This window comes from Notolepis coatsorum, assembly GCF_963971535.1.
Source record: "Notolepis coatsorum genome assembly, chromosome: 7".
Lineage (NCBI taxonomy): Eukaryota > Metazoa > Chordata > Actinopteri > Aulopiformes > Paralepididae > Notolepis > Notolepis coatsorum.
Window position 1 is genome coordinate 2,698,223 of NC_140171.1, and position 27,640 is coordinate 2,725,862.

A 27,640-nucleotide genomic window follows, 5' to 3' on the forward strand; every position below is an offset into this window, starting at 1 on the left:
CGTATAGGGATTTATCATTGGGAAAATGGATTATCGGCTATTGTAACAATTCTGCTGCATGGAAATTGAAAAGCTTTCCATTTTTGCACAAAATGAGTTCCCTTCTATCACTAACATTATTGTTTAAAAAAATTTGGTTGAAATAAAATTTCGCGATGTTTTTGTATGATTAATTGGGAATATTTTCATGTTGAGCTATAGATTGTGGATGAATAAGCACAGAAAGGTACACCATGCCAATGTTAATGCTTTATTGTTACTCAGCTGATAGAGTTGTGCCCTTCCTGATGGCTTGTCGTACAGAACTTGTAAGTCGCTTTGGATAAAAGCGTCAGCTAAATGACTAAATGTAAATGTAAATGTTATTTGTTTTAAACGAGGCGACGGCCAAGGTATCATAAAAACAAGCAATAAGCATACCCAAACATTGAAACATATATGCCTAAAAATATACAATACAAAAAAACTGCTAGAGGTAAATGCATGAGAAAACATGATGACAACATTTTACATAATTAAAGGTGCTATATAGATAACATTGTATTTAGCGCTAACCACTGGCCAGTATGGCTACTACCATAGTGTATTTATACTTGAATCATTGTACATAATAATACTGTAACACTGCACATGCATCAGATTAGCACTATTACTCAGTAGTACTCATTTATATATATTCCAGTTTAATCACTTGTACATTGTATAATATTGCTCTCTGCAGTTAGATGCCAACTTATTTTCGTTGTACTGTACTTGTGCTGTATGGCCATACATTTCAATCTAATCTAATATAGTTTTGCTGTTTTTCTTTTGCCCCCCATTGACTTCAGTTAATGAAGTATAGATACTGTGTTTGGATTCTCTGTGTCACACAAACTAATACGACTTTTTTTTTTTTTTTTTTTTTTAAGTTTAATAAGTAAAAGGTTTTATTTGAAATAGACGAGAGGAAAGTACGTAAGAACTGCTCAAAACAGATAAAGACAAGATGTGCATGATAAACGGCCAAAATCTGTATGATATGTGTAGAAAAAAGTATTACATTATAATAAATCTGAGATCATTAAAAAAAAGAAAAAAATTTAAGTTACTTATTATTCTCTAACAATTTGCCAACACTACATTTGCATCAATGATTTGGCTGGTGTCCTGGTGCAGAAGTGAAGTTAACCGGTCCATTAAAAGTGTTGCCAGTCATCTGATGAGCAACGACGACTGCACCATTCTGAGCAGAGATTGAGGGAGGAGCAGGAGGACGAGGAGCAGAAGAGAAGCCGGCGTCTCCTCCTCCCACGGCTGCCTGTCCACCTGGAGGGGAAGGGACAGAAACGGGGCATCAGACACAGAGAAATAGAGCCTGGTACATGAAATGACTCTTGAGGGGAAAAAGAACAGCCCTGTCTGACCTGCAGAGTCTATAGGCTAAATATCATCTGTAAGAAGTAGGGATGCACCAAGCAGCCGATTCCCATTCTGAGAACTAAACTTGAATTTCATATACGAAGAAGAGCGCCACTCGCTTTGACAACAAATGACCGCATTCAGGATAACGAATGCCCTTTTTTTTTTTCTGTGTCAAAAATGTAGAGAATCAAGTGACTTTCCTTTTTATTTCTCTGACTTGTTAAAGGTGCTATAGATAACAATGAGCCACTAGATGTCCCACTACTGGAGCTCCAGCATGTCTCAACTATAGAAGCATGTTTATCTGCAGATCAGGTGCATTCCACGTGGGGAAAGAGGAAGTAGGGAGGGGAATAGGGGATACATGCACGCAACATGTAAACAACATTCATTTTGGACCCGCCAAATTATTTTGTAATGATAAATACATAAATCAATCATTTATTTGGAGAAAAAGCAATACTTTTATTCTGCACCTTTCTAAAAGCTCTGTGGGAGTATTATTTAGAAGAAGAAAAAAGATTTATCTACATACAAATTAATGTTATCTGTAGCACCTTTAAATGTTTCTCTTGGTATACTGTATCAGGTTTTACTATTGAGGAAATTCTCCTGATACCTACTATACCTTTTAGCCCAGTACTATTTTTTAATATTTTTCTTATTTTACTACAGTTTTTATTTAATTTTGTACTGTAAATAGTTAAAACGTATAATAAATAATAAAGTTGTCCCCCGAAGAGCGGGGGAAGGTGGATGGAGTGCCCTCAAAAAAGGTCCGGGGAAAAAGAGGGGGAAAAAAATGTTGTTAGTTCGGAATCTTGGAACTTGTTTGACTTGTTCTAGCGACTCGCTGGTAACACTCTAAAGTTCTTCCAACATTTACTGAATTTAAGTGTATGATTTCCAATCACTGTGTCAACTTGTGACTGTTTTAACTAATGTTTAAAACATTTTATAGCTCATTCGGCTTATTGACTCCCTGAAACGTCTAATTTTAGAATTGTATACCTTGTACATTTTATACAGAATCAGTTACCGTAAGCCCATTCAAGGGTATGATGATGACGTCAATGTTAAATAATATCTGTGTAGGTTAGTTAATTTGCATGCTGTAGTAGTAAACTAAGCTTACTTTAGCCCAATTCTGAATTAAGTGGGCGCGTTCTTCTAAAGAGTCCAATTTTATAGAAATACTTTTATTAGAAATACTTTTATTATCCCGTGGGAAATTTGACACTTACATTTGACACTTATGATTCTGAAGAGGGCTGAAGAAGCCCCACGTTTTAAAGTAGGCTACCTTAGGTGACAAAAACGAAAGTGTGACTCGAGGCTGCCACGTTGCGGCGAAACTCATCTGACAATGAAACGAAAGGTGTAACCGGCGCCTAATTACATAGGCCTACTGCACCAGAGATAACATGCAAGTCAATGTAGGTAGGCTACGCCTATTCTCATGCATGAGGCAAATTGTGGGGGGGAAGTGGGAACTGTCTCATTGATTTCGCTGCTTCAAAGCCGAGGAGCCAAACCAGTAACAAGTTCCCTTTTTTTTTCTTTTTTTTTTTTACTCGTTTATGGTGTACTATTTGTCAAATAAACAAATCTAAACATTGTGCATCGACAAAAAAGCTTTAATAAAATTGAGCGCGAGTAACCTAAATGATGGAGAGGAGAGAGAGAGATTTGATTGATTTTGGGGCTCATTATTACACTTATTGGACCGAAGCCACATTTCCCGAGTCTAATTCAAAATGTATGAACCTGTACTTTTCATATCGTGCCTGCGGCCCTGGTCACATAATTTCCAAGGCAAAATAAATAGGTCTAATTCTAAATAATTATCTCATATAGCTGAATGAATGAATGAATGAATGCAAACTTTATTTAACAGATTGCAGAATGTGTACAATACAGTACACCTCAATACACACAATTGTTAAGGGGATGCAGACCAGAGAAAGACGTTTGTCTTGTTTACATCAGGGTCCCCCATTTTCAATTCATAGTGAAGAGCGCGCTTTGCTGCTCGTTTAATAAACTTTGAGTAGAGGCAAAAAAAATAGCCACCACCTATTATTTATTTTCATATAGTAAAACTTGCCTGCTGTCGACAACTTTGACTCCAGTTCCTTTGCATTGTTGTTGCAGCCGATCGCCGCCAGTAGCTTGACGGTCTCTTGAATGGCACGGGGTTCAGTGAAGACTTGAACCAGTTTATCGGCGAGATCCAGGCAATCAGCGTCCTGGACCGCATTGCGACGCACGCGTGGTTCCTCTCTGCGATCGATCAGTTTGTTCCGAAATCTTTTCAGGTCCCCGTCGCTCAAGTCTTCCAATGCCTCCACTATAAAGGCATGGGCGGTTTTGGCCATGTCTGTTCAAACGTGAAATATACAACAGCGCAGTCTCGTTGAGTCCAAAACGAAAGTGAGTTACACAGACAGACATACAGTTACATAAACACGCTAAGATACGGAACTAATAATGCTTCCTGCAGGGGCGAACTTTCCTCTATAGGGAGGGAGGGACAGGGGGGCCCGGGGCCGGGGGACATGTGCAGTGTGCTAGGGAGAGTCCGACTTCTTGATTGATTAATTGATTGATTGATTGATTGAAAAGTTTATTAACAGATTGCAGAATGGGTACAGTACAGTACAGCTCAATACACACAATTGTTAAGGGGTTGCAGACCAGAGAAAGACTTTCGTCTTGTTTACATCAGGGTCCCCCATTTTCAATTCATATAGACATATATGACATATACACGACATACAGATAGACAGTACTGCTACATCTATACATTTATGACATACCAGATTTTTTGTTTACCACATGCCCCCCCCCAACATCCTCCAATGTACAGTTTCCCCATCCAACCTACCCAACCTCCTCCAATGTACAGTTTCTTCCCCCTCAAATGTATACTCTCTTTTTTAGACCCTTTTTGTATCACAAACAGTACTGTATTTGTAGATCTGGTATGTCATAAATGTATAGATGTAGCAGTACTGTCTATCTGTATGTCATATGATGAATTGAAAATGGGGGACCCTGATGTGAATGAATGAATGAATGAAAACTTTATTTAACAGATTGCAGAATGGGTACAATACAGTACGGCTCAATACATACAATTGTTAAGGGGATGCAGACCTGAGAAAGACGTTTGTCCTGTTTCCATCAGGGTCCCCCATTTTCAATTCATATAGACATTTATGACATACACAACATACATGACATTTATGGCATAGGGACATATAGGTATTTAGTACTGATACATTTGTGACATAAGCGGTATTCAAATATACAGTACTGTTACCCCTAGATCCTGACAGAGTATATACATATGATGGGGAGGGGACTGTACATTAGGAGGGGGTGGGTGGGTGGGAGGGAAATATACATACGGCGGGGAGGGAATATATACATGCGGTGGGGAGGAGACTGTCTATTAGGAGGTGGTGGGGGTTTTGGGCATTTACGGTGGCCAGTTTCGAATTGCAGCCTCCCGTAGGTGCTCTTTAAGAGCGGTTTTGAATGTGGGCAGGGATTCACTTTCCTTTACAGCTTTGGGTAGGGCGTTCCACATTGTTGTGGCATAATTACGAAACGTGTTTAGTCCCTTGTTTGAGCCGAATCTGGGTTTAACATGATTTGTGGAGCTTCCTCTGGTGTTGTGGTCGTGGTATTCACTGACCTTTGGGAAGTATTTTGACATGTACATGGGTACCTTGGTCGTGTAGTGTATCTTGTAGACCACCCAATGGCTGAATTGGGTCACGAGACCGCCGCCATCTTAGCGCCAAATGAATATAAATATAGGATTGATTGATTGAAAACTTTATTTAACAGGTTGCAGAATGGGTACAGTACAGTTAAGATATTGTGTGAGCAAAAGTATAGTTAATTTACTCATACAGCTCACAGTGCGACGAAGTGCAATACTCCAATTCAGCCATTGGGTGGGAGGCGCTGCTGAGCGGTCGCCAGACCGCCGGTCTGCGTCTATTTTTTTAACAACGGATTTCCAGTTCCGCGTTCACGTTCTGCGATCTGATTGGCCACTGACGTTTCTGGTGCGATCTGATTGGACACTGACGTTTCTGGTCATGTGACATGTGCGCCCAATCGCGTGACGCCTGTGTCTTTGCCCATTTCCGCCTCGAACGGCATGCAAACTACCTAACGCCTAGTTTATCACTGGTTAAGCTTAGGCGACTCTTTCGAAGTTGGTTAAGGTTAGAGTTTGGAATCAGGGCTGGTGTTCTATCGCCCTGCTCCAAGACAAACTCTAACCTTAACCAACTTCGAAAGAGTGCCTAAGCTTAACCGGTGAAAGAAACAGGCGGCACACGATTGGCCGCACATGTCACACGACCAGAAACGTCAGTGGCCAATCAGATCGCAGAACGCGCACGCGGAACTGGAAATCCGTTGGTAAAAGTATTGACGCCGCCGGTCTTCGCTCTGAGGCTCTGCAGTTGCATACTATTGGAGAAATGTGGAAGATTGACAATCCAGAGAGACTCTGTGCGCAATCTGCGCGTGCCGATGGACTGGTCTCTCCGCATTCAGGAGACTTATAGAAATTAATATGTGCCATAATAACTGGTGTTATTTGTCTAATAGCCTTCAAAAATATACCACAGTATACAAGTCTATTGGATCATGTGCAGCAGCACCCTCACAGCCGTAGATACAAACAACCACTTAATGCTAAGGCTCTCATGATGTCTCATCCACATTCATTCATTTTCTCCCCTCTCTCTCTCCCATGAGCTCAATGTAACGCAGTGGTCTATCCTCCCACAAACAGCTCATCGAACTGTAATTAATACAACACAATTAAGCGTTCAGCACCCACGGTTGACATTTCATGGAGGACAAGTTCAAACTCATTTGTTCAAAATGCATTCATGGAAGACAATTTTGGGATATGCGCGAGCGAGATTATGTGCCAAATTAATGTTAGCATTGCTTTATTTGTTGTTGGTGAAATGCCCCTTCAATATTTAGGCTGCATTGATTTGGGCTAATTTGATGTAGGATTCAAGAAAGCATCTATATTAATGACCAAGAACATAGCTGTTGACTATATATCATGCATGACCTAAACTATATAAGAAGATTAAATGCATTTATTAAAGGGGAACTATTTTACTATTTCTTTCACTATTTGGGCACTTTTACACAATTCCTGTGAGTTTATGGAACACCTCTGTAATTATATATATTTTTTAATTCATTGTTTTGTATTTCTAATCAAGTCCTCAAAAACAGCATTTTTCTACCTCAAGATCTCAAGCCGTTTTGAGCCTGGCCACCTAAACCACTGCGCCGCGGCGCCGGCGCCTGAACATTATCATGCAGCGGTGTCTTTCTGACATCACAAATCAGCACATTTTCACATGACTCAGTTCAGTGAGGGTGAATATTGTGAGAGGAGAATTGGAAGAATGCGCCAATATGAGAATTAGAGACATAGATCATATTAATATAAGTCCACATAGCTAGGAAACAATGCTAAACACTGAAAAAGGCCATTTATAAGATAGTTCCCCTTTAAGGAATGCCAATACTCTGGCATGCATGGGTTGGGATTGGGAAGCAATAGTTTACAAATAAAGATACAGTACATGTCAAGTTAGTAGCCTACACTTACTGGGAAATGTTAATCAAAACTGCATTCATCCCATTCACCTTATTTTTTTTCTTTTTACTTTGAAATCTCAAACTAATTATGATTTGTGACACACTCTTCTCATTTCCCCAAAACAAACAGGGCCATCATATTATACTTTATCTTTTCTTTTAAAGGTCCCATATTGTAAAAAATTGCATTTTCCAGTGTTTTGCATTGTTTTCAAGCAATCTTCAGCCTATTCCTTTTTTCGGTCATTGAGTTTGGATTTTGTGTGTGAGCTTACTTTGAATATGTACATTTGTGATTATTATTTATTATTATTATTATTATTATTATTATTATTTTTATTATTATTTTTCTTTTCTTTTGAAAGTCCACACAAGTGTGTTTTTGATTGATCTGTAAACAAAGACTGAAAATAAACTATTCATCATCAAAACTATATTCATCATCATCATGTGGGGGCGACAGTGGCTCGGGACTGGAGAGCAGTCGTCTGGCAATCCGGAGGTTCCCGGTTCGATTCCCGCTCCTCCCGGGTAGCATGTCAATGTGTCCTTGAGTTGAGCAAGACATTTAAACCCTAATTGCTAATAATAATAATAATAATAATAGATTGGATTTGTAATGCACTTTTTGTTCACTGGGATCCCAAAGTGCTACACTACATGGTTAAAACAGTTAAAAAAAAATAGAATAAAATAGTTATTAGTAAAACAAATAAAATAAAATACAGAATAAAAATAGAACATAGTTAATTAAAAACATAGTATAAACAGACAATTTAAAAACAAAGCGCAATAAAATTTAAATAAAAAGCTAACAGTCAAAGGCCTTTTTGAACAGATAGGTTTTCAGGCCTGCTTTGAAAGAGTCCAGGCTCTGTGGTGCCCTCAGCTGGATGGGGAGGCTGTTCCACAGGCGTGGTGCAGCCGTGCAGAAGGCTCGGTCACCCATGGTGCAGAGCCGGGTATTGGGGACCTGAAGGAGCAGGCTACCTGCGGATCTGAGGGTGCGGGTGAAGGATTGTGGAGTGATGAGTTCCTGAAGGTAGAGGGGTGCGTGTCCGTTTATGCAGTTATGGGTGATCGTAAGGATTTTGTAGTTGATCCGGGATGAGACGGGGAGCCAGTGTAGTGAGTGAAGGATGGGGGTTATGTGATCGTGTTTACGGACTCTCATCAGGATCCTGGCAGCGCTGTTCTGGATGTATTGCAGCTTTTGGATGCTCTTGCCAGGAATCCCGATGAAGAGTCCGTTACAGTAGTCCAGTCTTGAGGAGATAAAGGCATGGACAAGCTTCTCTGCATCTGACAGGGTTAGAATGGGACGGAGTTTTGATATGTTTTTTAGGTGATAGAATGAGGTCTTGCAGAGGTGTTTTATGTGGGTGTTGAAGGTCAGGTGGGGGTCAAATCGAACCCCCAGATTTGTGACTGAGGGGGAGAGGGGGATTACCTGGCCGTCAAAGGTGAGATGTGATATGGGTGAAGACTGAACCTGGTGAGGGGTGCCAATTAGGAGTGCCTCGGTTTTCTTGCTGTTTAGTTGGAGGAAGTTGCTGTTCATCCATGCCTTTATCTCCCCAAGACAGGTGGTGAGGCATGACAGGGCTGCAGAGGGGTGTGGGGCCGTTTTTATGTAGAGTTGTGTGTCATCGGCATAACAGTGGAAAGACATTCCATGTCTGCCGATGACACGACCGAGGGGGAGCATGTAGGTGATGAATAGAATGGGACCAAGAACCGACCCCTGCGGAACACCACAGGTGACCTCGAGCAGCCTGGACTTGTGTCCTCCCAGTGAGACATATTCTGTCCTGCCTAAGAGGTAGGACTGGAACCACTGTAGTGCATGGTCCGACAGTCCAACAGTGTTGTGGAGGCGCTCCAGGAGGATGGTGTGGTCCACAGTGTCAAACGCCGCCGTCAGATCGAGGAGGATGAGGAGTGATGGTGATCCTGCGTCAGCGGTCATTAGGAGGTCATTCGTCACCCTGAGCAGAGCTGTTTCCGTGCTGTGGGATGAGCGAAAGCCTGACTGGAACTTCTCGAACAGGGTGTTATTTTTAAGGTGGTCCTGGAGCTGGGAGGCAACTACCTTTTCCAAAACCTTGGATAGAAAGGAAAGGTTCGAAATAGGCCTGTAGTTGGCAAGAACCTCCGGGTCCAGGGTGGGCTTCTTTAGGAGGGGGCTGATGATGGCAACTTTGAGGGTGGATGGGATATGGCCAGTTTGAAGGGAGAGGTTAACAGCCTGGGTGATGATTGGGCTGATGCTGGGGATGTTTGATTTGAGCAGGGCAGTTGGAATGGGATCCAGGGTGCAGGTGGATGGTTTCATTCCTCTGAGTGTTTTTTCAATGTGGCTCTGCTGAACCTCAGTGAAACATGGGAGAGATGGCAAGCTCTCAGGTGGTGGGTTAGAGGCAGGGGGAAACAGAGAGGAAGAGCTGGGCATCAGAGAGCGGATGTTGTTTACTTTAGATCTGAAAAAGTCCATAAAGTTATTGCATTGCTCTTCTGTAGCTTCAGTGGATGAGGATGGTTGTGGCTTCAGTAGGTGATTTATGGTGGAAAAAAGCTGCTTAGAGTTGCCAGTGTTTTTATTGATGAGGTTGGAGTAGAAGTTTGACCGTGCATCTTTCAGGGACTTGCAGTACACCTTTTGATGGTCACGGAAAGCCAGTTTGTGGACAGTGAGTCCAGAGTGTCTGAGTCGACGTTCCAGGGCACGACCAGCTCTTTTCATTTTCCTCAGTTCCTGTGTGAACCAGGGGGCGGAGCGTTTAAAATTGACCTCACGTGTCTTGACAGGGGCATGAAGGTCAAAGACACTGCTCAGGGATGAGTTGTAGTGCTCTACTAGTTCATCCATTGTTGCAGAGGCTGGGCAGGTGATGCGTTGGAGGTCTGTGGTCATGGTGGCTGGGTCAATGGATTTCCAATTTCGGAAGGACATTTGACATTTTTGTCTAGTAGAGGGCAGCATCGATGACAGGGTCATTGAGACCACCTTATGGTCGGAGGTTGGCACCTTGCATGGTTGCCTCCGCCGTCGGTGTGTGAATGTGTGAATGAATGGGTAAATGTGAGGAACAAATTGTAAAGCGCTTTGGATAAAAGCGCTATATAAAAAAGCAGCCATTTACCATTTAAAAAGCAGCCATGTGGGGTTGTACCAACACTGACAAAATGTGAAATCTGTACCACGTCCCGTTTCTGCAGTTCAGCTGAAACAAAAACGCCCTCTACTGAAACAAGCCATTCTGAATAGGGAGGTATAGTCTGACGTCACTGGTTGTTCCACCCGTATTCTCGAAGACACTCTGGTGTCACGAGACCGCCGCCATCTTGGTATAGGGGGACCATACGGATTTCTACCATCAAATGCATGCGTTGAGGTCCGTTTTTATTACATGTTTTATCACATTCTTGTTCATTTCATAACATTTTCATACGATTTGTTTTGAAAATATTGAGGCCAACATGGCATTTCACTATTTCGAAAGCCTTTCTGGTGATTCTAAGGTGAGATATGAGTCAAAGATCTCCCCCTGATTGACTTGACATAATGTCCATACAAAACACCTGCAGACATGGCCATCTCTCGAATACCCAAATTGAAGCTGCTGTGTTACGTTTTGTACTAATAACAAACACAGAAATCCAAATCGCAAGTTTTATATAATACCAGCTGATGCATCACGGAGGAAAAAGTGGCTGGTGGCTAACGTTCGGCTAACTCGCTCTGTGTTGTGGTCATGGTAGCTACATGCTAAGCTAACGTTAATTACATAATATCGAACCGATAGGAGCTTATCTTATCTAATCTTACGTGGTGGTACCACGTGTGCCACTACCCGATCAAACATCAACGTAAGATTAGATAAGATAAGCTCCTATCGGTTCGATATTATGTAATTAACGTTAGCTTAGCATGTAGCTACCACGACCACAACAGAGCGAGTTAGCCGAACGTTAGCCACCAGCCACTTTTTCCTCTGTGATGGTATAAAACTTGCGATTTGGATTTCTGTTTTTGTCATTAGTACAACGCGTAACACAGCAGCTCTTTGGCATTGTGAAGGACTGAAGAAAATTCCGCTTGATTGTCTTTAATTTGACGCTTTAACGATCCGTTTCTGCACTAAATGAACCGTACACAATGTACCAGGCGGGGCAGTTTCCCCCCACGCTGCAGTTGCCTAGCAACAACAGACAGGAAGTTGACTTCGAGAATAGGGATTTATCATTGGGAAAATGGATTATCGGCTATTGTAACAATTCTGCTGCATGGAAATTGAAAAGCTTTCCATTTTTGCACAAAATCGCAATATTTTTTTATGATTAATTGGGAATATTTTCATGTTGAGCTATAGATTGTGGATGAATAAGCACAGAAAGGTACACCATGCCAATGTTAATGCTTTATTGTTACTCAGCTGATAGAGTTGTGCCCTTCCTGATGGCTTGTCGTACAGAACTTGTAAGTCGCTTTGGATAAAAGCGTCAGCTAAATGACTAAATGTAAATGTAAATGTTATTTGTTTCAAACGAGGCGACGGCCAGGTATCATAAAAACAAGCAATAAGCATACCCAAACATTGAAACATATATGCCTAAAAATATACAATACAAAAAAACTGCTAGAGGTAAATGCATGAGAAAACATGATGACAACATTTTACATAATTAAAGGTGCTATATAGATAACATTGTATTTAGCGCTAACCACTGGCCAGTATGGCTACTACCATAGTGTATTTATACTTGAATCATTGTACATAATAATACTGTAACACTGCACATGCATCAGATTAGCACTATTACTCAGTAGTACTCATTTATATATATTCCAGTTTAATCACTTGTACATTGTATAATATTGCTCTCTGCAGTTAGATGCCAACTTCTTTTCGTTGTACTGTACTTGTGCTGTATGATGGCAATACATTTCAATCTAATCTAATATAGTTTTGCTGTTTTTATTTTGCCCCCCATTGACTTCAGTTAATGAAGTATAGATACTGTGTTTGGATTCTCTGTGTCACACAAACTAATACGATTTTTTTTTTTTTTTTTTTTAAGTTTAATAAGTAAAAGGTTTTATTTGAAATAGACGAGAGGAAAGTACGTAAGAACTGCTCAAAACAGATAAAGACAAGATGTGCATGATAAACGGCCAAAATCTGTATGATATGTGTAGAAAAAAAGTATTACATTATAATAAATCTGAGATCATAAAAATTTTTTTAAAATGAAGTTACTTATTATTCTCTAACAATTTGCCAACACTACATTTGCATCAATGATTTGGCTGGTGTCCTGCTGCAGTTAACTAGTTAACTAGTGAAGGTAACCGGTCCATTAAAAGTGTTGCCAGTCATCTGATGAGCAGCGACCTTTGCACCACTCTGAGCAGAGATTGAGGGAGGAGCAGGAGGACGAGGAGCAGAAGAGGAGCCGGCGTCTCCTCCTCCCACGGCTGCCTGTCCATCTGGAGGGGAAGGGACAGAAACGGGGCATCAGACATGGAGAAATAGAGCCTGGTACATGAAATGACTCTTGAGGAAAAAAAGAACAGCCCTGTCTGACCTGCAGAGTCTATAGGCTAAATATCATCTGTAAGAAGTAGGGATGCACCAAACAGCCGATTCCCATTCTGAGAACTAAACTTGAATTTCATATACGAAGACGAGCGCCACTCGCTTTGACAACAAATGACCGCATTCAGGATAACGAATGCCCTTTTTTTTTTTTTTGTGTCAAAAATGTAGAGAATCAAGTGACTTTCCTTTTTATTTCTCTGACTTGTTAAAGGTGCTATAGATAACAATGAGCCACTAGATGTCCCACTACTGGAGCTCCAGCACGTCTCAACTATAGAAGCATGTTTATCTGCAGATCAGGTGCATTCCACGTGGGGAAAGAGGAAGTAGGGAGGGGAATAGGGGATACATGCACGCATGTAAACAACATTCATTTTGGACCCGCCAAATTATTTTTAATGATAAATACATAAATCAATAATTTATTTGGAGAAAAAGCAATACTTTTATTCTGCACCTTTCTAAAAGCTCTGTGGGAGTATTATTTAGAAAAGAAAAATGATTAATCTACATACAAATTAATGTTATCTGTAGCACCTTTAAATGTTTCTCTTGGTATACTGTATCAGGTTTTACTATTGAGGAAATTCTCCTGATACCTACTATACCTTTTAGCCTAGTATTGGCCCTATATCCGACACCGATATCGGTGCATCCCTCATAAGAAGATAATTGTACTGCTATAATACTAAATCTATAGAGAACATTTGTACCTCTAGGTCACACACCTTTGTATGCATTTAATTTATCTGCAGCATTGTGGTGGCCCATCTTCTTCAGAATCGCAATAGTGATAGTCACAGCCCCTTTTTCGAGGTATCTGTCCACCATTGCATCCACTGTGTCGCGCCGTTTCGCTCCCTCCATTAGGCCCCTGGGAATGGGTTCAAAACCCTCCAATATGTCCTCCAGAGTGAGGTACCATTGGAACGTCTTCACGTCGTCACCAACCATACCCTCCAGTATACGCAGGAGCCTCTGTTCGGTCATCGTAGATCACTGGCCACGGATGGGAAACCAATCTGTAATGTCAAGCCACATGTTATGGGGGAATACAGATACATGACAGCGTATAGGTCTTGCTGTGGAAATGCGCAACATGTCATCTTCTAACTAGTGCGAAATGAATAAATCACGTTCAAAATATAAATAACTTCTCCACCACTGTTTGTGATTCTGCCTAAATACTAGGGATGGGTACCGAATTCGGTACTTTTGAGGTACCGAACCGAAACACGTCGGTACTACCGAGTATCGATTCAAGTGAGATACAGAAAAAAATAAAAAATAATCTTTTTTTTTTACCTTTTTTTTTTTCATGTCAACGTTCACACGCACAATATATGCTTACCTAGGATTTGACTTGATTCAACAACAAAGCAGTCGGAGCAATGGCAAGCCGAAAACTGTAGAAATTGTAGTTATTTGAAGTTTGGATTTTTTTTCACGACTGAGGTAGGTAAATTAAATTTCTTGAGACTAAAGTACCGAAAAAAGGTACCGTTGGGTACCGGTATCGATTCACAGGTACCGGTACCGGTACCGTATCGGTTCAAATGTGAAAGGTACCCATCCCTACTAAATACATTTAATTTTTTAAAGCCAGGACTCGACAGTGCGTGCTTCACTAGTCGCATTTGATAACTTTTGTCTCTCTCTCTCTCTTTCTCTCCCTCTCACTCTCTGTACGTCCAATTATTTGAATTTAATTTAGTGTTTTGTGTGTGTGTGTGTGTGTGTGTGTCTGTGTGTGTGTACATTTACTATAGGCTATCTTTTTTACATGGATTAGGCTAATAATTACTAATTAGCTTTAACAATCCTGATTTCTTCAAAAGGAAGATATTGATTTACATAGTATATATAATCTTTTTTCAAGTCAAGAAAATACGATGAAGCTTATCTCATTCTTGGCAAGATTTCTCTCAATAAAATAAAAACACACAGTTCGAGTGTCTATTGAACTGTTTTGTTATATTATCGTATAGCTTACGCTCTGCACTCTAGTGGAACTATCCCTTTATCAATCTAATACTGAATAATTTTTCTCCACATGTACACACGCCTGGCCACACCCACATCCGCTCCTCTACATAAGCGGGGTCGTGGTCATACTAACAGCTCCTTCCCTATTTTCACCACCGTAGAAGTGACTGTATACACCACTTTGAGTTTAGTGCCGAAATAGTTGTTGGAAAGGCGCTACGTTGACATTGTATCTTTGTTTTTCTCTCTTTCGCAATTTTACAAGAAAAACTAAGAGATAATGTTTAGACCTTCGGAGGGTTTAGACGCTCGCAACGTCACCCTTCACCAGCGCTTCACCATCGCCGCGTCCTCCGTGCGTCGTGGGGCGTCTCTGGCTCCGCGGTCGTGGCAGCCAGATATGCCTGGGCGGCGCTCGGTGGTGAGTTTGCCTCGCCGAGGGGCTGTTGAGCCTCCATCTCCTGTGAGATGGCCTGGTTCCGGCCCTGGTTCCCCCGCCAGTGGACAGTCGGCCGATAGGCCGACAGCTCCTCTGGTGGCAGGGGATTTGCGATGCAGACTCTTTGCCTCAGCTTGCTCTCGTCGTAGGGCGGCGAGCTGCAGGGGCGAACGGCCTGGCTTTGATGTTGTGTTGGAGCCGGACAAGAGTTCTCTTGCCTCGTCTCCATTTCCGATGGAGACTGAGGATTACATGGAGGGGGCGAGAGCTCTCTTGTTCGAAGCCCCGGTAGAGGCGTATCACTCTCCCCCTCGGGGAGTGGCAGGGAGTGTTGCGTCTCCTTGGGGTCCCTTGTACTCCAGGGTTAGTTAGAACCTCCGACCCCGAGACAAGATGCCCAGCTATCTGCCGCGTCGGATGGTGACGCCCGAGGCAGCCTCCCGTACGCGAGGGACGTGGAGGGAGGTACGCAAGGGAAGTTGCTTGCCTTGTTCCCCGAGCTCATGGCGGCCGCCGCAGCCGCTAAGTCAAGTCAAGTCAAGTCAAGTCAAGAGTTTTAATTGTCACGGCATACAGGTATACAATGAAATGCGGGTGGTCTTGCCCGCAACGATGTGCAATACAGTGGTACATATAATAGAATCAAAAGAAGAAACAACATTGTGCAGTAACAGATAGCAGGTAACATGGAGTGACATCTCGGTATCTGTACATAGTTATTTACAGCGCATGTGTGACATGCTAGTTAGCTTTGGTAGTGCAATACACTGTTCCTGTTATTCTAATTTAAAGTGTCCTTTCCTTTGGCCATAAGTGTGCGTGTGTGCGACATGAGTGTGTGCCCGCTCATGTTAAAGTGTTAAGTGGCTGCTCGTGTGTGAGCGTGCACAGTGTGCGTGTCGTGTGTGTGTTCATGTGTGCTTGTGTGTGGACAGTTCAATGTTCTGAGCACTCAATGTACATTGTTCATGGCTCTGATGGCATGGGGGAAGAAGCTGAGCGTGGCGTGGCTAAGTTGCTTGCCTTGTTCCCCGAGCTCATGGCGGCCGCCGCAGCCGCTAATGGCGTGGCGTTGCCGCAGCCACTGCCGGCACCTGTTCCTGATGACATGATAGGTCATCTATCGCAACGTCGACCTGTGAGAGAGACAGGCGTTGTCTGCCCATTCTTCCCAGCGATGGAGGCCGTGACACAGGGACAGGTAATCTCCCTCATTGTTGGCCTTACCCCCGCCTACGTGCCAGTCACGCGGGTGGTGGGTTTGGTCCAGGGGCTAAAGGACGGGGTGCCTCGACTTGATAGCCCGATGGCATCCATACTTTCTCCCGAAATGGTGTGGGAGCCGTTAAGAAATGGGCTAGGCAGTTGGCTAACAGGTGTACATCGCCGCGACTCAGAGCTAGCGCGCTACATGTCGAGGCTGATGGCGGGCGGGTCGGTATTGGATGACCATCAACGATACCTTCACGCCTAGGCGGCTGGAGCCATCCTGCACCTAACCCAGCTGCAGGCGATAGCCGCCAGCGCCATCTTTGGCTGGAGCAGGCGCGAGTGCCGGACCAGAGGAGGATTCCGCTGCTCACGGCCCCCCTCTCCGATGCTGGGCTATTCGGGTCGGCCATGCAACAGATGACGGCAGCCTGCAGGGAGATGGAGGAGGAGCGCTCCGTGCTCCAGCCCCATTTCCCCCGACCCGATGCCACCGGTGATGTCCGGAAGAAGCAACGCCGGCAGAGGACAGCGACCGTTGCCTCCGCCACCACTGCTGGACCTTCGGCGAAGAAGGCCAGGAGTGGAGGGAGTGCCTCGTCTGCTGCAGCCAGCCGCCTCACGCCCGGAGGTAACGGTAGGGATCGTCGTGACCAGGCTCCCCAGAACCGTTCCTCCGGGCCGGCTCCCCGTGGGGGAAAGCAGCGCTCTGCACGCGGCAGGCGCCGCTAGTGACTCCCCTGTTTACCCCTATCCTCTTCCCCCCCCCCCCCCCCAACATATGATTTTGTTAATAAATAAAAAAGTCCCTCCTGGTGAGGGACTGGTTTTTGTTACAAAATGTGTGTTTATTCACTATATATTGGGGATACGATGTATAACCCTCAGCTAGCTGTGGGGTTGTGTGTTTGCTTAGGGCAGGGGTAGGCAACCCTAGGCACGCGTGCCCGCATAGGCACGTGGGGGCATTTTCATTGGCACAGGGGGCAGCATAAAAAAAAATATATATATATACTTTTTTTTTTTTTTTTACTTTGAAATATTATAGTGAAATATTTTGCACTGTTGTCGCATTTATCTTGTTGAAATCCTCCCACAGGTTCTTTTTTGTAAGTCGACTGTTTTGCACACCCCTATGACAGCTATACAGCTGTTCCCATGGTGCTCAGCTGTCAGCAGTCAGCTGGCCTCCCGCGCCCGCGCGCAGTTCCCAGGTAATCACACAGTGCTGCGGTTGCATTCTGTATGTGCTGTCTTTCATGATGGCAACCCCCGCTAAGAAAGTTAAAGCAAAGGAAATTCGGGCATTCCAGCCCTCGTGGACAGACGACTACGGGTTTGTGTGTCAGAAGGACCGTGCTGTGTGTACTTTATGTTTAGAAAATGTAGTTTGCAGAACGTCAGGTGTGAAACGCCATTTTGAGACGAAGCATCAAAAAAGTTAAGGCAGAATCGATTAAACGTGCCGTGGCCAGGTATGGAAAGCAAGCCAGCACCCTCAAAGTATTCACGACTGCTAAAAACCCACGCAACTGAAGCAAGCTATCGCATTGCTCATTGCATTGCGAAATGTGGAAAGCCATTCACTGATGGCGAGTATATCAAGGAGGCTTTTCTCTGTAGCTCAGATGTTTTGTTTGAAGGCTTGCCAAACAAAGAGACAATCAAATCAAGGATAAAAGATATCCCCATGTCAGCTCGAAGTGTCGAGCGACGCATCAACGAAATATCAGAGAACAGCAAACAGCTGGATTAAAAGATGCTCCCGTGTGCATCTTAAAGTGACCAACTACAGCCCCCAGATAACGGAGCTCAGTAAAGCAAAACTGTTTGTCTGCATTGCACCCCCGCCCCAACTCAGATTTAGGGTTGATACAACCATCATAATAATATTGTTAATAATAACAATAACAATAATGATGTAATAATGTAAAAATTATCATTAAAAATACCTGATTATGAAAAAAAATTACGATGCATGGAATATTGTTGATATGGCACAGGCACACTTACTTTACTTTACTTACTTAGGCCTTTTTATTCCTTTCGGAACATAGGCCATTGATGAAAAGTTTCCACCCCCGTCTGTCTTGCGCCATCCTCTCCAGCTGTTTCCACGTCAGCCCCCTCGTCTTGAGTTCCTGCTCAGTGTCTCTTCTCCAGGTGTTTTTGGGTCTTCCTCTGCCTCGCTTGCCTTGTGGGTTCCAGGTTAATGCCTGTTTGGTTATTGCGGTTTTGTGTCTTCGAAGTGTGTGCCCAATCCAGCTCCATTTTCTCCTGGTCAGCTGGACCTCCACTGATTCTTGCTTGGTGCATTCCCACAGCTTGATGTTGGTGATTGTGTTTGGCCAGAAGATCCTGAGGATACGTCTCAGACAATGGTTGATGAAGGTCTGCAGTTTATTGTTGATGTTAGTGGTGGTTTTCCAGGTTTCAGAGCCATATAGCAGAATGGATTTGACATTGGAGTTGAAGATTTTGAGCTTGGTGTTGAGTTTGATGTTTCGGGTTTTCCATATCTTGTTTAACATGTTGAATGTTGCTCTTGCTTTTCCTATTCTTGCCCTTACGTCTTCCTCAGTCCCGCCATCAACAGCTATAACACTACCCAAGTATGTGAATTTGTCAACCTCTTCCAGTGTCTGGCCCCCGATGGTTATGGGGTTTGTGCTTTTATTATTGACTCTGATTACTTGAGTTTTTTGTCCATTTATTTTGAGCCCAAGTCCAGCTGCAGTTGTTTCTAGCAGCTGGGTTTTGTCTTGCATCTGTTGATGGTTGTGTGAGAGTAGTGCAATGTCATCCGCAAAGTCCAGGTCTTTGAGGTGCTCCGTTAGACTCCACTGGATGCCAGTCTTTTTATTGGTTGTGGTTTGCCTCATGATCCAGTCGATGCATAGGAGGAAGAGGAAGGGGGAAAGTAGGCAGCCCTGTTTCACGCCGGTGAGCACTTTGAAGTGTTCTTGTGCACATCCGTTATGTAACACTTGGCATTTCATGTCCTGATACATGTTCTTGATTATGCTGATGTATTTTTTAGGGATTCCATAGTGTGCCATGAGTTTCCAAAGCAGCTCGCGGTCTACACTATCGAATGCCTTTTCAAAATCTATGAAATTGACATAGACAGGTGCGTGCCATTCTATGGATTGCTCGATGATGATCCTGAGGGTGGCAATTTGGTCAGTGCACGATCTACCGTTCCTGAAACCGGCTTGGTTTTCTCTCAGTTCATCATCGACCCCTTTTCGCAGTCTGTCCAAGATAATGCGGTTGAAAACTTTGCCTGGTGTTGAGAGCAACATAATCCCACGATAGTTGTTGCAGTTTTTAAGGTCTCCTTTCTTGGGTATAATAGCAATGAGCCGTCCTTCCAGTCTGTTGGTACATTTCCTTCTTTCTCCCAGATCCTTTTGATCAGCTGGTGTAGCATGGTGGCTGAGGTTTCAACGTCTGCCTTTAAAGCAGGGCTGTACGTTAACTTTTTTTGCACATAGCACTGGTGCTACAGAGGTTGATAGTTTTGTAGCACAGGCCAAAATCTTGTAGCACAAGTATAAAACGTGTTATATTTGTAACAGTCACAAATGTGCCTATTGTATTTGTGTTATTTAGTTGCAGTGCCATGTTTGGCTGTCATTTAGTATATCGCCATGTGTTATTATTACTATGATACTCTCATATGCTATTTTCAATTAATATCATAAACAACATAAGGAATATTAGCATAATTTTGAGTGGACTGAAGGAATGAGTCAGCGTTAATAGTTTTAAATGCAAATAATTTATTGAAACATAGAAGTGGGGTCGGTTGGGACACACACACACACACACACAATGGGGGACCCTGATGTAAACAAGACAAACGTCTTTCTCTGGTCTGCATCCCCTTAACAATTGTGTGTATTGAGCCGTACTGTACCCATTCTGCAATCTGTTAAATAAAGTTTTCATTCATTCATTCACACACACTGTTTCAACTCACCACCCCCGCATCATATTGTAGTCTAGTCTGTCTTCAAACTTCCACTCCTCTCGAAACTTGTTTATATTTGAATATCATCATTATCTGTCCATCCTCAGTTTACTATAATATACTCCTGTCCTGAGTCCTGACTAGTGACTTCATCGTCTTTCCAAACGCACGCACGAACACACACACACAGGGAAGGGGAGAGAGTGCCCCCCCATTTCCCTTTCCACACTGTGTCTGCTGGCTCTGCGCCTCTGATCAGGATTAGCTTGTTAGCTTGCTAACGTTGTAGTGATTGTAATGGTACATAAACGTTAATTTCGGGCGATGTGCGCATAAAGGAATGGCGACGGTGCAAAACATGTAGATGCATTTGACCCGTTGCGAGAAAGAAAAAACACCACGGACTTATTTCGGGACGTGTAGGCGCACTGCTGTGTTAACGCAGCAGTGCGCACCAACCGACCAACGCGCTGCTCCTTGCAGAAGCACGGATAGGGCGGATACGACTCGTTGAGTTGTCACAAGAGTTTTTTCAAAATAAGAGTATCATATGCACCTGAACGTTGCTAGCTTTCGGAGCCTAGCTGGAGCTGCGCGTGGGCAGAAATGAGACCCGCTACAGGATTTTCAAAATAAGAGTATCTATATGAACCAAATCCCTATCGCACCAGTGCTACTGAAGTAAATCCATCCATCGCACAGACAGCTGTTGCTGTAGCACGTGCGATATATATGTCGCACTGTACACCCCTGCTTTAAAGCTTCTGCTGGAATGTCATCTGGCCCTGCTGCCTTGTCACGTCGCAATGCATTGATAGCCTTTTTCACCTCATATCTTGTTGGGGGGGCACAGTTGATCTCCAGCATGTGTGCAGCTGGCGGAATCTCCACCTCTTGGACAGGGGGCTCTCTGTTGAGGAGCTCCCTAAAGTGCTCAGTCCACCTTTGGTGTTGTTCTTCCTTGGTGGTGAGCAGTCGTCCTTGTTTGTCACGGATTTGTGTGTTTGTCTGTCTAAACCTCCCGGTTAGTTTTTTGGTGGCACACTAGTTACAACTATATTTCAAACTGGCACTTCATGTCAAAAAGGTTGCTGACCCCTGGCTTAGGGAGTAGGACAGTTTTCTTGAAAATTCTGTTCTGGTCGCTATACATGTGTGCTTAGCAAGGCCTGTGGCTAGCACTCGGTCGAAAGACTTGTCTTGCCTCATCATGAAGAAGACGGCGTTCTTCTTGCAGTAGTAAGAGTGAACTTTACCTTTTTTATCTGAGGGGGTTGTGTGTATTCTGTTACGTTTGGGAAACATGGCATTGAGTCCACAACTAGGTTAGAGTGTTAGCCTACAGAAGTAATCACATATGTAGCTTGTACCGAGGTCTTTGACCCTCTCTTTAAACGTCTGTTGTTTCTCTTTACTTGGTGAAGTATGAAAACACGGGTGACGTTTTCGCACATGAGCCTAAAGCCTTGTATAAAAACCAGTTTTTTCACAAACGAGTTTATCGTCTGTGGCTGGCGTGCAATGGTTGAGCTTATCCCAGAGGATATACGCTTTTTCATGTAGCATGCTAGATAACTGGTATCATGCGCTCATCGTATCCGGGGTATGGGGTCATGAGGGGGTGAACTGATAAACCCCTCCCCCCCTTTTTACTGATTGGCCAGGGGGTTGGACCTCCTGTTCTTCGGTTTTCCTGTCACGCTGTCGGGTCAGCGAGTCACAGGGTGGGGAGAGGGGGGGGGGAGGGAGTTCCCTGGTCCCACGCCATATTTGGGCAGGTGGGTCACGGAATTTCCCCGGCCATAGAATACGTCACTGGGCGCGTTTCTATTGGTCATGAGACTTCCGTGAGTTCTTTTCAGGCTCCATGTTGTGGACCACTGTCATTGTCAAGATTGAGTTATGCGGTGCGTTGAAAACTGTTGTTTTCTGCTCTGCTCTCTATTGCATATGTGTTGAGCTTTTGGTCACGTGGCTCAATGTTTACATATATCTTTTCAATTTTACTCATGTGGGAGGTCTCTCTGGGGGTTCCCGGTCTCCTCTCTTTTATACAGAGCAGTGTTGACAGGGTTTTTTCCCTCAGACGTGTCATATGGGACCCATATCTGTGTCTTTTGGCCAGCTTCCTGCCGCTCGTCCCAGGCGGCGTTGGAGGGAACGTTATCTGGTTTCTTGTTAGAATTACCATTGATTAGTGATGCACGATATATCGGCCGCCGATATAATATCGGCCGATATGGCAGTTTTTTTACACATCGGTATCGGACCGATATCAAGATAGGGCCGATATTAAAAAAAAAAAAAAAAAAAATTTAATCTTTTTTTTTTCTTTTTACATGTTTTGGCCTTAAATAGTTTCAAAATATCAGTCATTTCTGAAAATAAGTTACAAAGGTAAAAAAATTATGCGTTTTGGAAAATAGCTCTTTATTTGATTATCATAAAAAAGTGTTTTCTATACAGAGATATCGACATCGGTAAATATCGGTATCGGCCAGAACAGCAATATTAATATCGGTTATCGGTATCGGCCACAATTTTCACATCGGTGCATCACTACCATTGATAGGGCGGTTAGGTGCCATAGCGGAGATTGCGTTCGTCACCAACCCCGGAGCTGTGAGCTGGATTCGCCTGTTCGAAACGCAGTTTTTATAATGAGCAACCAAGGCGTGCCAGCCCATGCGTGGTTCCATACTGTAAGCACCCAGGGCCAGCGCCATGTACACGTCGAGACCCAAAACACATCAATGGTAATTTTTTTTTTTTTGTATTGATCTTTTTCCCCCTCCATTTTCCTCCGCTTTTCTCCCATCCCAATGTTAGTCGTATGCCAATTCCCAACCCCTTCCTGGTCGCTGCGCACTTACCCCCCACAGTCAGATCATCTGGGAGAGTGGAGGCTATCACGTGCTTCCTCCGACACACGTCCAGCCAATCAACCGCTTCTTTTCACCTGGCAGCGCGGATCCTCCCTGAGAGGGCGTAGCGTGTGGAAGGATCACACTATCCCACTCAGGTCCTATCCACGCTTAGCAGGCGCCCCGACCGAACTGTAGGAGTCGCTGTTTACAACGACCCGGACCCACCCCGCCAGCTTCTCCCACCCTCTAATACAGCCAATTGTATTAGTGTGAACGGCCAGCCAAGCTGGTGACAACCCCGGAGCTGTGAGCTGGATTCGAACAGGCGAATCCAGCTCACAGCTCCGGGGTTGGTGATGAACGCAATCTCCGCTACACCACCTAACCGCCGACAGCCGCCTCCTGTTAAACTAAACATAGGGGGGTGGTTGATTCCCCGGTGTGTTGGTAGCAGAGTCGACTCTCGGGTTTAGGCCGGGCTTGACCCTGTCTGCCTGCGAGTGTGCCCCCGCACTTTTCATGACGTCTGCCAATCGTGTCAGCCTTCTCATGGACCTCGACCTCTCTAGGGGGTCGGGTTTTGTGGAGGCTGTGACATGGTGCACAGCATACCGAACGCCCCTTCCGCCGGGGTACTGTTTCACAGTAGACCCCTTAGGCGCCTGTCTAGTCCGCAGTGCTCCGGGCGCAGGTCAAGTTATGCTCTTGGCCTGTTGCCGGGATTGAGGGATCAACCTCTTGGGGGTTGTCTCCCCAGTGCGCCGACTGGCCCCACAGTGTTGTGGGGGTGTAGCCTCTGTGGAGTGCTTCAGGGCGGCGTGCTGTAGGGGGGAAGGGCCTGCTCTTGGATTGGGCCCTGTCCGATACACTGGCGATGTGGGGGGTGGTGTCACTACTAGTGACCGTCTGGTGGGGTCTCGATGCTACAGCATCGTTGGCCTCACCAGGCCCCCTTTCCGGGGGGTCCTGGCCCTCAGGCTGTTCCTGGGGCTGGGTCCTCCTCCGCGCTCCGCTGCTATGGCCTTGCCACAGGGTTGGGTTCTTGACCTTTGACCCCGTGATGTTAGGGGCTGTAACAGGTTTTTTTCCCTTCCCGTTCGTTCCCTAGTGGCATGTGGGATGCGCGCCTGAGTGGTCGCGGGTCCTTCTGTGTGAAGGTAAGTCCCACGATCTGCTCACCCTGTGCGTTGAGGTGCTAACCCCTCTTCACACAGTCGGATCCGATTCCCTCCCGTCCCCCTCTAGGGGGGTCCGGGGGCTGGGGTCCTCCCCAGTTCTGATGGTTGTGGGGGGCCTCAGTGGGTACATTTGTCGAGCTTCCGCTCTGCTCAACTCCTGTGTTCCACTAGAGTGCAGAGCGTAAGCTATACGATAATATAACATACGGTTATCCTATAACCATAGTTATATGAGTATAGCGAGCGCTCTGCACTGACTCACTGAGGACCCTGTGGTCTTCGCCTTCTGTGGTGAAAGACTTGGGAAGGAGCTGTTAGTATGGCTGGCCACGACCCCGAGGCGAAGAGTCTGCGTCGCAAATCCCCTGCCACCAGAGGAGCTGTCGGCCTATCGGCCGACTGTCCACTGGCGGGGGAACCAGGGCCGGAACCAGGCCATCTCACAGGAGATGGAGGCTCAAAAGCCCCTCGGCGAGGCAAACTCACCACCGGGCGCCGCCCAGGCATATCTGGCTGCCACGACCGCGGAGCCAGAGACGCCCCACGACACACGTAGGACGCGGCGATGGTGAAGCGCTGGTGAAGGGTGACGTTGCGAGCGTCTAAACCCTCCGAAGGTCTAAACATTATCTCTTTAGTTTTTCTCGTAAAATTGCGAGAGAGAGAAAAACAAAGATACAATGTCAACGTAGCTCCTTTCCAACAACTATTTCGGCACTAAACTCAAAGTGGTGTATACAGTCACTTCTACGGTGGTGAAAATAGGGAAGGAGCTGTTAGTATGGCCACGACCCCGCTTATGTAGAGGAGCGGATGTGGGTGTGGCCAGGCGGATGGGTGTGTACATGTGTAGAAAAATTATTCAGTATTAGATTGATAAAGGGATAGTTCCACTAGAGTGCAGAGCGCTCGCTATACTCATATAACTATAGTTATAGGATAACCGTATGTTATATATGTTATTATTCGAACAAAGGGATTACACATTTCATAATTTTTTCCCCTCAGTTTTTGGTTATTGTTACTGAATGTTATTGTTAAGTGGTCGCACAATTTGAAAGCTAATGATATTGATGTTATTTCAATCAATTTAAACTTGGTCCATTTCATGACTATTTTGTTGGGGCGAGGGGGGGCCCAAAACATTTTGGTCCTCCAAAGGGGGGCCTGACAGAACAGGTTTGAGAACCACTGTCTTAGAGAGAGACCAATGATCTAACCCCCCTGACTGAGCACAACATTTATAGGAAACAGGCACTGGAGGAGATCAGAATGTTGCATCAACATTCTGATTTCCTCCAGTGCCTGTTTCCTATTAATCTAATTTCCTAATTTATGCAAATGACATGTCGTCAGCTTGTGACTGCAACTTGTTCCTGTTTGCGGACGACTCAGCCCTGCTGGTCTCTGACAAGAACAAGTTACAGGTTGAAAAAACCCTCAGCTCAGAACTAGGCAAAATCTGCATATGGCTCGCCGACAACAAACTATCATTACACATGGGCAAAACAGAGTCCATTCTCTTCGGTTCAAATAACAAACTCAACAAGACCGACGGCTTCTCAGTTACAGTGGGTGACAATATTGTCACAAGGAAAGATGAAATTACCTACCTGGGTTCCATCCTAGAGGCTAATCTTTCCTGTGACAAAATGGCAACCAATGTAATAAAAAAAGTCAACCAACTAACTAGATTCTTGTACCGGATCTCCTCTCTGGTAAACAAGAATACCCTGAAGACTCTGGCAGGAGCACTCATTCAAGGGTACTACGACTATGCTTGCACCTCATGGTACCAAAGCACCTCAAAGGCGCTAAAAACAAAATTACAAACATCTCAAAACAAACTGGTCAGACTACTGCTTGACCTGACTCCTAGAACCCACCTCACCCCTGCCCACTTTGACAACCTAGGATGGCTTAGAGTAGACGACAGAGTACAGCAACTTGCAATGGGCCTGGTGTACAAGATACACTACACGACCAAGGTACCCATGTACATGTCAAAATACTTCCCAAAGGTCAGTGAATACCACGATCACAACACCAGAGGGAGCTCCACAAATCATGTTAAACCCAGATTCGGCTCAAACAAGGGACTAAACACGTTTAGCAATTATGCCACATCAATGTGGAACGCCCTACCCACAGCTGTAAAGGAATGTGAATCACTGCCCACTTTCAAAACCACTCTCAAAGAACACCTATGGGAGACTGCAATTCTAAACTGGCCCCTGTAAATGTCCTAACCCAACCCCCTCCAATGTACAGTAAATGACCAAGTATGGTTTTGTAAATATTCCAATGTACAGTTTTGCTTGTACAGTTGTACAGTGTTCCCCACCCACCCCTCCTACACAACCCCCCCCCCCCCCAACCACCTCCAATGTACAGCCCCCCCCCCCCACCCCACCTACCCAACCTCCTCCAATGTACTGTTTGTACGTCAAATGTGTATATACTCTCTTTTCTGGACTCTTTTTGTATCACAAACAGTACTGTATTTGCAAATCTGGTATGTCATAAATGTATAGATGTAGCAGTACTGTCTATCTGTATGTCATGTATGTCATATATGTCCTGATGAATTAAAAATGGGGGACCCTGATGTAAACAAGACGAAAGTCTTTCTCTGGTCTGCAACCCCTTAACAATTGTGTGTATTGAGCTGTACTGTATTGTACCCAGCCATTCTGCAATCTGTTAATAAAGTTGTCAATCAATCAATCAACAGCCTGGTGTAAGAATGGTTATTACACAGATATATGGTTGAATACAAAATATAGGCTGGCCAAGGAAATGGGTAGATCAGTGTACTGTTAGTAGTACCTATAGGCTAGACAGGTCAGGCAACACAGAACTCATAAAGAGTCATAATAACATTTAAAATGCGCATAAGGCTAGATCTAAGCTTGTTTTAGAACAAAACACACTATGAAAATCCTTGACAAATACAATATGGCTACACAACAATTTAAAAAAGCCTCCAATCACGGGCTCTCCAACGCGCTCTCTTACGCGCGCTGCGTAAAGTATTATTATAGTGCATCCATTACCACAATAGAGCACTACTAATATTAGAGCAGTTTGAGGGGGAAATATACTTACTTGTTAAAAGTACACGACGCTACTACTACAATCTCCAGATGATGACGCAGACGCACAACTGCAGCGAGTAGATGTTAGTTTCGATTTAAAGTTTCCGGAAAACTTCTTGACAGAAATGGAGAAGTATGCAACTGCAGAGACGCAGAGCGGCGCTCTCAGGACCGGCGGTCTGACGGCTCGGGCACATTGAACGCGCATGAATTTCACGCACG

General features: G+C 44.5%; 1 protein-coding gene across 2 annotated transcripts; it reads right to left on the reverse strand.

The window, feature by feature from the left end:
- Nucleotides 1-912: 912 nt before the first annotated feature.
- LOC311231550 (pyrin domain-containing protein 1-like) lies at nt 913-27,640 on the reverse strand. 2 transcript variants are annotated; one of them, XM_084318172.1, is made up of 3 exons: nt 27,429-27,640; nt 3,512-3,784; nt 913-1,308 (listed from the first exon to the last, which is right to left on the reverse strand). In XM_084318172.1, exons 2-3 carry the CDS (start codon nt 3,780-3,782, stop codon nt 1,130-1,132), a joined length of 450 nt encoding a protein of 149 aa, XP_084174298.1. In that variant the 5' UTR covers nt 3,783-3,784; nt 27,429-27,640; the 3' UTR covers nt 913-1,129. The 2 variants fall into 2 exon arrangements, with proteins under 2 accessions (XP_084174298.1, XP_084174299.1); XM_084318173.1 differs by lacking the exons at nt 913-1,308; nt 3,512-3,784 and adding exons at nt 12,181-12,553; nt 13,394-13,687 and having other exon boundaries at nt 27,429-27,633.

Bases quoted from the DNA above. Each gene is read 5' to 3' on its own strand.
- LOC311231550 (XM_084318172.1), bottom strand. From the start codon at position 3,782: ATGGCCAAAACCGCCCATGCCTTTATAGTGGAGGCATTGGAAGACTTG. The intron at 1,309-3,511 runs GCAAGTTTTACT...CTTCCCCTCCAG, and splicing joins GTCAAAGTTGTCGACAGCAG to GTGGACAGGCAGCCGTGGGA.